At 43.2% G+C, this 10,354-nt stretch overlaps 1 protein-coding gene across 2 annotated transcripts in view; it reads left to right on the top strand.

Moving 5' to 3' along the window:
- Positions 1-1,657: 1,657 nt before the first annotated feature.
- Positions 1,658-10,354, top strand: part of znf385c (zinc finger protein 385C) — a gene marked incomplete at its 5' end in the record, with an annotated part of 73,499 nt that continues 64,802 nt past the window's right edge. Inside the window, one exon of one of the 2 annotated variants that reach the window (XM_084570138.1) lies at positions 1,658-1,982. In XM_084570138.1, coding sequence (XP_084426264.1) covers positions 1,658-1,982 — 325 coding nt within the window. The remainder of the gene's footprint in view (positions 1,983-10,354) is intronic. The other variant, XM_084570139.1, reaches the window with a different exon arrangement.

Genomic DNA, 10,354 nt, shown 5'->3' with positions numbered 1-10,354 from the left:
GTCTTGTTTTATGCCGAATACAAAACTGTCTCTTGATGTAAGGTTGTGATAGAGGTCGGAGGGATGTGATATGCTCTGTATGTTATTTTATATAGCTACTCCATACGACTTTTTGTTTTTACAACCATGATAATTTGGGGTGGCTAGCTAAATTGTTTGGCAGCAGTGTGAGGATGTTGCGTGGTTGAGGACTACAGAGGGTTTTTTTCATTCAGTGCCAGGGAGCAGCATTGCTCAAAGCTTTTGAGAAAACATCTGATGGAGCCTCTTGAGTGCTCCCAGATTGGCAATGTGAATAGCAGCTTTCATGGAGGCTGCTCGCTCTAATGTGTTTTTGAGCGCTGTGTGTGTGTTTTTGTGTGTGTGTGTGTGTGTGTGTATCTCAGACTTTTTTCATCCATGTAGGTATGTATGCATCACAGACCCAACTTTACTTTGGTGTATCTGTATGTGTGTGTGTGGGTGTGTGTGTGTGTGTGTTGGAGCGGTTTTGGTGTTTTCGTAAATAACTCCAGGCGAAGGCAAAAAGCCAGCAGCGTAAATGCACAGCTGGGTGTATTTCAGGGACTTTTTCCAATGATGTCTCAATCCTTCGCAGAGCTACTGTAGACCTACCTTTTCATTTATTTATAGAGACAGTAGCTGCATATAAAACAAACAGCTCTTCTCTTCGATAGTATATCCTGGGATGGCTCTGTCTTTTTTGACCATTGTGCTCTGCATGAAAAGGAAATCTCACTAGGTGCTTTAAATATCACCTTCCTGCTCTACTGTTTTGACCCACGTCCCCCACATACAGCGGACAGCTTTGGTACCGTGATAGCTCATGTGGGAAAAAGTGTTTGCATTCCATATACTCGTGTATTTGACGCAGTTGCTTTTCTAATTTGAGCTGTATTGTCAGCAGACATGGTCAGACAGGTTTCATAAGTCCTGGACTCCCAGTTGTTTCCGGCTTGCCTGTCTGATCCAGGCACTGCTTGGCTGAGATCCTCCACAGAGGCTACTGCTGTAGCATTTTGGCTCGCAGGGGTGCGCAGACAGCAAGCAGGCTCGCAGTCATCACAAGTGAAACAGCTTGACAGAGGGGCTTCAGAGAGCCACACTGCAGCACTCTGTCTCCCCCAAGTGGTGCCTCGTTGCTCCCCGGGACCACCGCCACTTGGACTTTGGGTCTTCGCGGTTTGAGTTTGTGTGAATTTGTGCCCAGACGTTCTTTTCAGTTTCCTAATGTCTTCATGAATGTGTGCATATAGAGCAGGTGTCAGTGCTCGGAGGGTGCCGACAAGCATGGCTACGCCCTGCATGGCGTGTGAGGTCAGATTCCACACGCTCCTCCACAAAGCTTTGGAAATGAGGGGTATTTTTGCCTCTACGTCCACGGCAGCTATCAGGCTTTAACAGGGTGCCTTTGTATGCTGCGTGAACCAGGTCAAGCCAGGCTGGGAAAAATGATACCTCCATGCACAGGATACAGCACTTAACCGCCTCACTCTCTTCCATGCTGTGTTGCACATGTAAACAGTGGGCTTCTTCAGAAAGTGAAGGAACAATAAGGCATGCTGTAGTCGAGATGCTAACCTGGGCATATCCGAGGTGCAATGTTGTTCTTCCTTTTATATTTATCTCCCTCCTGCCCTTTTCTTTTATCACAGGTATGAAACGTCCTTTCAGCCCGTCATTGCTAAACCCTGAGCTGGATAGGAGGGGGCTCGGCGCTGGGCTGGGAGTGCAAATGGACAGCGAGACTTGCTGCGACATCCAGGATGAGGGCGCAGTACCGGATGAGGAATCACCAGGGGGCGCCCTGCATTCTGCACTTCACAGACCTAAAAGGGAGAGGAAGCAGCGGAGTTACACATTGTGTGAGGTCTGCAACATCCAACTCAACTCAGCTGCACAGGCCCAGATCCACTACAATGGCAAATCCCACCAGAAGAGACTCAAGCAGATCAGCAATGGCAAGATGCCAAACGACACAGGTAGGCCTGAAGTGCTGCTCGACCGACCATTTGTTTGGTTTACATTGCAATTTAAGGTGTAAATAAGGAACAAAAGTTGGATAAAGTACTCTGCTATTGGACTTCGTAATACTGTCTGGCACAATAGGATCAGATTAACAGAATGCCACACCATGTTCTCAGTACACTGTCACCAGCCTCTTCGTGCCAATCTCCTGTGCTTGTATTCAATAGAAGTTAAACAAATTGGATTCTATTTGCTGAAATGTGTTCAGACAGAGCCTTGGGCTGAGGACACAAACACACACATGCACGCACGCAAGTGAAGCAGAACTGAGTGAAGTCACCAAGTGAGAAGCTAATTAAGTGCTGGTTGTGTTTGATGGCTGTGTTTCTGGGAGTGAAGCGGCTGGAGTAAAGTTGGACATTTTGTCATTCCAGTCACAGACTTGTTTAGGAGCCTGCTGCAGGGGAATCAGTCCTCCGGTTAAGTTTGCCTCGTTCACACTCCCGCACTCTCTTTTGCTCTTTCTTCAGCTTTGATAAAGTAATGCACATGCTCAGTACTCGCATGAAACAATTAAAACAGCACAAGCAAAGCATGCAGGCGGACGGTAAGCTCACATACCACTGCAAAAAAAGAAAATACATACTGTATATAGATTTAAATGATTAGACATAAACTGAAGTTGGACAAGTTTAAACACATCGACAAGTTGATCTGTCTATTAAGACAGACAGGTCACACTTTTAAAAGGTTGCTCATTTTGTTCTTGTCATGGTAATTGTGGTCACTGCAGGTTTTTGCTCCTACACAGTGTCTGCCCTCTAGAAATACATACAATGGTCGAATAGGAGTGGTCTGTCCTTTGTTTGGATTGGCTCCTGCGTTGCTCCCACTCACTGGTAAATCTCTGAGGTCAGTTATCATGCCGTGAAAAGATATTACTTTGGCAGCGATGCACTGATGCTTGAGGAGGTACAGGCTTGTTTATTCCCAATAATTAAAAACTGTTAAATTTCCATGATAGCTCAGGGACTTGTGAAGATATTCCTGAGCAGCACACTGTTCCATCAACACACGTTAGACAGTAGAACAGTACCGTGTTACCGTCCGTGCTGCTGGAACATTTGTCCTGAAGACAAATATTACATTATTTGTCTTGAAGAAATGAAAGGAGATGATAATTTTTTGTGAGTTTAAATCTAGTTTTAATCCCATAATCAACAGAGGATGATGCAGTTTCTTTTTTTTTGTGTGTGACTTTTTGCCATAATTAGGTAGTGCAGGAAAGCTGGCCAGCCTGGACCTCACCCAGGACCTGATTGCTGAGGGCATTTGGGCCTTTTCGTCACATTAAAATAGCATTTAGAACGTGTCACTATTTTAGTTACTGGATAAAGACTGTTTTTGGACATATTTGGACATGTGATACAGGAAAATGTAAAAGTGAAGGCTTGAGGCGGTTACAATTAAGAAAATATTTTATGACACTGGCTAGTATGAAACTAGGACAGATGATTCTCTCTCGGTGGCCTTGAGTCCTTATGTAGAAGTCTTTAGTAGTGAATGGCTCACATGCCTCCATTGTGTTGGAAATACTGAATTACATTAACTGTAAGTCGGTGATCACGTATTGTCCTCCAGGGATCACTTAAGTCAAGGTGTTTTTTTGTCTTTTCTCCCTAAGGAATTAAGCAAGAACCTTGTAAACTATGTGAATTGTGACGCATGTTCAGAATCATATTGCATCTTCCTACAAGCCACTGCAGATATCCCAGTGTCTGACTGTGGAGATAAAATTACTGATATTTTATTACAGATTTGCCAAAACATTTCATTGGTATTTTTTAAAAAAAAAAAATATTTGAAGCAAATGTTTATTTAATTCAGTGTTTCCATATAGCATGAATGTAAACCATAGTCATGACTGATCACTATTTTGCTATGCTTTTTCTGAAATACGACATCACGTGGACATAGAGTGGTACCATTTAAAGCAGAACGTTCACAATCTCATGGAGGGATTCTCTTTTTCTTAACTTCACATTTTCTCACTTAAAAACAATGCAATGTTTTTTTAAATCACACATATGCTTGATAAATTTGCAGTTTGCGTCCTTCAGGTGTGTCTCCTCAATTTTGATCAGTATAGACTGATCAGTTGTCTGAATACACACATGTTTCTGTGCAGGGAGGATATGCCGTTTTACAAAGTTTTTGATGATTTGGATCTTGTTGTCTCTAGTTTCATTGAGGCTGGAGTGTCAGGGTATTTGGACGCAACGGAGCATGGATCAAGCGTCCTACATTCTACAGTACCAAATGCCCCAAAATCATGCACGCAGGTCATGTGTTGTGCAGTCTAAATTCCCAGTTTAGGTACATTGCTGCAGGTGAGGTGCAGACTGCATATATAAAAGTTTGTGGGTGTGCGTTTGTGTCGTCTTGAGTAGTGTTTGTGTGTGTGAGGAGTGGGGCATGCTGAACTGTTGTGGTGTGCAGATTCTCTCTGACATGCAGTCACAATCACACGGCCTTATCTCTGCTCACCTTCTGCTGCCTCCCCCAGGCAGCCAGCCCTGCTGTGTCCTCAGCTCCACCACAGATCCTCTGCCGTGTTTGTGTGTCTGTGCATGTGTGTGCGCATCCGGCTTGCCTAGTTCAGATATTTTTAGGATTCTTAAATGCTACGGAGTCTGTAACTCGTGCTGGCGAAACATAAATACATGCTTCGGTGCATCTGTGTTTATGTCAGCCCACGTATGTACAGTGAGACATCTGTGCATGGTATGGATGATTATAGGTTTATGGGTGCTGTGAATAAGAATAAATAAAACAATTTAACTCTCTGTGTGTTTGCATATGTGTGTGTTTCTCCCAGTGAGTCATCTCCTTGTCCATGTGTGTTTCCCTCCCTCTCTGCTCCACTGAGCTGACAGTGGGTCCAGGCTCTTTTTTTTCTCTTGTCTCCCCTCCTACCTCTCTCTTCTCCTTCTTCTTCTCTCCCTCCTCCTGGCATCGATGCTGGACATGTGGAGCAGCCAGTCCTACCACAATGTGAATGTGTCTGCGATTAAGAGATTTCACTCTGCTATCACAGAGGATAATATGTAAAGAGGCTGGTTGACGGATCTGGATGGAGAGAAGGAGTTTGATGTTTGTGTGACAGTGTGAGATCAAGTGCTAATCTATGCAATTAAGTGGCCATTTTTATAATAATGTTTCATAACATTATTTAAAAAAAAAAAATCATAGTGAATACTAGCTGACCTATTTTTTTTTTTAGCTGAAATTGGAAATTGGTTTCCTAAAGATGTAAGAAAGCAAATTTGTAAAACAGCTTTTTAATATTTCACTGGTTCTCATGGTTCTTATGACTCCTAATCCTGGCTATATTTCATGCTGTCCTTTAAAAAAACAACAATATTTCACTGCCACGTCAAAATTTTCTTTGCAAAAACTCATAGAGCCCATAGATGTTTTACAGATATGTCATTGTATATTTAACAGATGTGTTTTTGAAAAAAAACATTTCAAGCATTGTGAAGACAGAAGATTAAGATTCTCAATGAAACCTTTAATTATTATCTTTCTTTGTAAAAATGGTCCATAAGAGATGACAATCACATAGTCCAAGTTAAGTCTCAAATTGATCTAAGTAAGTCAAGTCCCGTGTCTTATTAGGAAGAGAAATTCTAAATAAAGTCTTGTTTATTCAATTGGAAATGTTTCAGAGACCTGAAAGTACTAGACTCAAAGTTATGTTTAGAGCATCATAATTATATTTTTGTTGCTGATGTCAAGTTATTTCAATGCAAAAGTCTATTAACTGAACATTCAGAATCTGACATGTCTTGAATTTACTGTGCTATCCATACACTCTTGTTTTCAACTGTTTTATTTTGGGTGTGCTTGTAGCTGTTGGGCACATATAGTATGAGCATGAAACCCTGCCTGCTCCGTTTCCCCTGCCTGTTCTGTAGATGAGGTGAAAGGCCTTCTGCTGACCTACCATCAGAGAGTCCGGTCTCTGGTATGAGACGGACCTTAATCCTTTATAATTAGCATTGTTATTAATTTTGGCCAAGTACGCCCACTTAAACATTAAAACTGGCCCTAACAGAAAAGCCTCGTGCATGTGCGCTCGCGCACTTTGCTCAAATCCTCTCTCACTGACACACATGTGCTGCATTGTGTGATGCCATAAATCACCTTCTCTTTCAGAGGAGATCATCAAATGATGATGGAAGGGTGAGAAAGAGAGAGAGAGAGAGAGAGAGAGAGAGAGGGGAGATTAGGGAATGGTAGAGTGAACTGCAAGCCTTGCCTGAAATGACCCAGCGGTCTGACAACGCACTGTTTGGTCATGTTATCCTTGTTTGTGTTGTCTGTTGTGTTGATCTCCCTTAGCTTTGTTAGGAGGCATAAATGTGCGGACGTGCTCATCAACTTGCATTATTATTTTTTCCCCCCTCTGGTCCTTCTTGTCTCTCTTTCTTTTGATTTGTACATATTTGTGCAGGATGTATGTGTGAGTGTATGTCTTTGTAATGTCTCTGACTCCTCGTCGTGGTCTCTGTCTGACTCTATCTCTCTGGCTCTGTTTTAATAAAGCGTGAATAATTGGATTAAAGGCAAGGATTTTCCTGCATGAATGCATTTGCACATCTGCATTTTTATTTTTGTGCTGCCTTTTCCTATTTCTCTTCCCCAGCAGAGTGAAATGACTTCTCTCTCTATGCCTTTGGACATACGTACATGTGCAGCTGCTGTCTGTGTGCGGTGTTTCTCCGGTGACCTTACTGTCTGTTCTGATTCTTGTAAATGGTGACTGTTGCTGCTGGTTGGTTGTTGTGTCTAATTCCAGGAAGCATTTATTTAAATAAATTAGACATCAAATGTGAAATGCAAATCACTCAGAGGCCAGTGAGGGTGTGTTTGAGGTTGCATTCAGTTACTTTATATTCTTTCTAATTGTGCTTTCTTCCCTGTGCTGTCTTTACCTGGTGTGTGAAATGTGATGTGGCTGTGGAGTCTTGCACTTTGTTCCCAAGTCTTCACCTTCAATCCCCTACTCGCTGTCCTTCTCTCTCCCCGTTCTCCACTTTGCCCCAGGGTACAGCCCCTCTGTGTGACAGCAGTTCACTCTGTGGGAAAAGGTTGAGGGGCATACCAGGCCATCACGAGAGGCCCAGTGGAGCAGGAAACATGAGCCGTGGTGCATATACTGTAAGGCCACAGAAAAAGGGGGCACGTCTCTCAAAAAAAGCCCCAGTGTCTGTGTTTACCCGGATTCTGACAGGTCGACCGGCTCTGTCTGTGTAGAAGGCCAAGCAAATCTCACTATCAGCCCTTATCTGGCCTGTCTCATACACAATACGTATATTGCCACAGCTGCCGCAGACATATCTGCTAGATGAGCTGAACTGTTTGCCAGTTTGCTAAATGTCAGAAAATATCAGGCAGTTTCCACAGTATTTTGTCAATTTGGTCATCCAGCATGACCTTTCTTTTCTCTTTCTGTCTCTCTTTCTGACGCAGTGTATCTATCTTTTTACCCTCCAAAAAGAGTTTAAATTATAATTTTTTTTTATTTCCACACAAGCGTTGCATAAGTGTGTACGTGCACATCATGGAGAGATCCTTTTTTTCTGCTCAGTATATTTGATATAGAAACAGCAAATGTACAGTGTGACCTGATGGGCCTCTGTCTTTCTCTTTCACCATGCCCTCCTCCCCCGGTGGCTCATTGCAAAAAAGGCTCATGAAAGCTTTCTCTCTGGGCAGAGAAGATTCCCTTTAACCTCCCTCCACCTTAGCCATCCACTGATCCCCATCATTACAGGCTTTTGGAAGGGCTAAATTACAGCAGAGTGACATATTACGAGCCGTATCTAAGGGGAGGAATGGAGGTTAGAGAGGGAAAAGGTAGGCAGGAATAAAAGGAAGATGGAAGGGGATAAAGTGGGTGAGGGAGAGGAACAGGGCAGATGGAGTTTCTGAGAGGGGAAGAATCACATCAGCAAGGCTGAGATAGAGGAAAGGGTTTAAGATTAGGAAAGAGACGGAGAGGCTGGCTTGAACAGAGAGAGTGTCTGGTGTGTGAGAGAGACGGTGAGAAGCAGACGTAGACAAACACTGTCATTTACAGAGCGAGGCAGAGCTGTCTGCTAATGGACACATGATGTATGGCCCCTGAAAGTTTGCTCTGCCTCCACAGTTCCCAAAGTTCACAAGTACAGTACCTCTCATCATTCACATCCACGGCCTCGCCTCGCCAGCACTAGCAATTCACTATAGGATACCAGAGGCAGGGTCACCAAGTTTTTGTTTGCCAGCGCTGGTATATTAGGGCATCATTTTTTTTTTGGGTCTTGATCTAATCTCATGAGAGTCCTTGAATCACATCGAATGAGCGGAAGCAGCAGCAAAGTAATCTGACAGTGTTGGCGCGTTTGTTAGTGCGCCGTCGTGTAGGGGACCTCCAGAGACCCTGGCTGTGTCGTACACGAAACTGAAGTAGACAAGCTTTTGGAAACAGATGTAAACTAGGCGGAATGAGAGGAGAGCGAAGGGGTGGGAGGAGGGTACGTAGGGTGCACTAACAAACGCACAAATTGACATCTTGCTGGGTTAGATGACAGTAGCTTCACAGTAGACTTGTTACTCTATTTCACACAGAAAACATTTATTATGTTTGATTTTTTTTTAAGAAAAAGAAAAATCAAAAGAATTTTATTTTATTTATATTTGCCCCAAGTTACTTCTTATAATTTGTTTTCCAAGACACATCCTCTAAATGGACTAAAAGTATAAAGTGAAATGAAAAGAAGGACGTGTCATAATGAGTTAACCTACATTTGAAATACTTTTGTTAAAAACTTTTTGTTTTCAGAGCATGATGATGTTTTACAAGCTCATTCCGTTTGTCTCCCCACATTTATTACTACCTGATCTTACCTGCGGTACTGTTCGCTACTTCTTAGAGGTTTTATGCAAATAATCCCAGTTGCCTCACAAGCATGTCCAAAAGAGACAAGAACAACTCCTTCTGACGCACAAACATGCAAACACGCGCACATGTACACACACATGCACGTACACAATGCCATTTAGAGAGCGAGGGAGGCAACTCATGGCTGATTTTCATTGTTATTCATGTATTAATTTATTCGCTCATGGCAGACGTGAAACAGGGCTGTAATATGCAGATGTGGGTTTGTTTCTCGATGGGAATTTTCCGGTCCAGTGCCTCTAGCTGCCACTAATAATAAAGACAGGCAAGAGAGGTGGAGGAGGAAAGGAGGAGGGAAGGGAGGGATGAGATTGGAGAGAAAGAGGACAAAGAATTGAGAGTTAGAGAGAAGGAAGGTAGGAGTTGTCAAGATGCCTCCAGTCATACAGCAGCATCTAATCCTCCACACGCCCTCTTCTGCACACACACACACATACACTCGCACACATATACCTGCAGTGACCAGGTGTGATGTAGCTGTGAATGATCTTGCCCTTGACACGAAGGTGAGCATGTAAGAGTTGTCCTCACTGTATTGTTGACAACCCACCTGAGCAGCTGCATGCTGTTGCTCCTCTGCCTTCAGATCAGCAGCAGAAGCACACATAAAAGGCACATATTTTTTTTTAATGTTATTAGATCCTTTTTTTTAACCTGCTACCCAAGGGATACCTTAAAATGTCAACACCCGCTGATTTTCAGCAGTGAGGCAGAAAAGGCTACAGCCAGCTCCTTTCTGACCCTCCTCCGTGACTGCATTTATTCGTCAGCTCATAAAGAAAACAAATATCCATTTTATACAGCTGATAAAAAGCTAATGCATTTTTATGCCCCTCTTTACTGAAATTCTCACTATGAGTTATGCCGTCCTGGTAAGAAAAGAAGCAGTTATACAAACTGAGTTTGACACTTCCCAAGACACAAATAGCCAAAGAAATACCCTGTGGACAATTGGCTGTGAGACATGTTGTTTTCTGCATGTGTTATTGTGGCGTTGTGCTGGGGTTAGTTCCTGCGGGAGGGTCATAGGCGTGGAACACTGACATGCCAGAGGAGTAATGATGTCAAGGACGAGATGCTAACCGGCAGCGAAGGAGTGACTCTATCTTCTCTTGGCCGCTGCATTTATAAGAGATATTAACCTCCCCCTGTCTGTGTGAATGAGGGGTGGAATGGCAGCTAGGGGAGAGGAAGGGCAGAGGGAGGCCCTGGGAGAGTTCCTGCAGAGATGGATGAAAGTGAATGCCAGTGACACAGCAACACATCTCAGATGTTGAGCTGTTTAGCGTTAAAATGGAAGGAGAAAAAAAAAAAAAAAACATCAAAAAGAGGAGATGAAAAGAAACTTGGGATGCATGCTGTCACTGCATCAAC

The sequence above is a fragment of the Chelon labrosus genome, assembly GCF_963514085.1.
Source record: "Chelon labrosus genome assembly, chromosome: 21".
Taxonomy (NCBI): domain Eukaryota; kingdom Metazoa; phylum Chordata; class Actinopteri; order Mugiliformes; family Mugilidae; genus Chelon; species Chelon labrosus.
The sequence above is the reverse complement of the archived record's forward strand: the minus strand, read 5'-3'. Positions and strand labels throughout refer to the sequence as shown.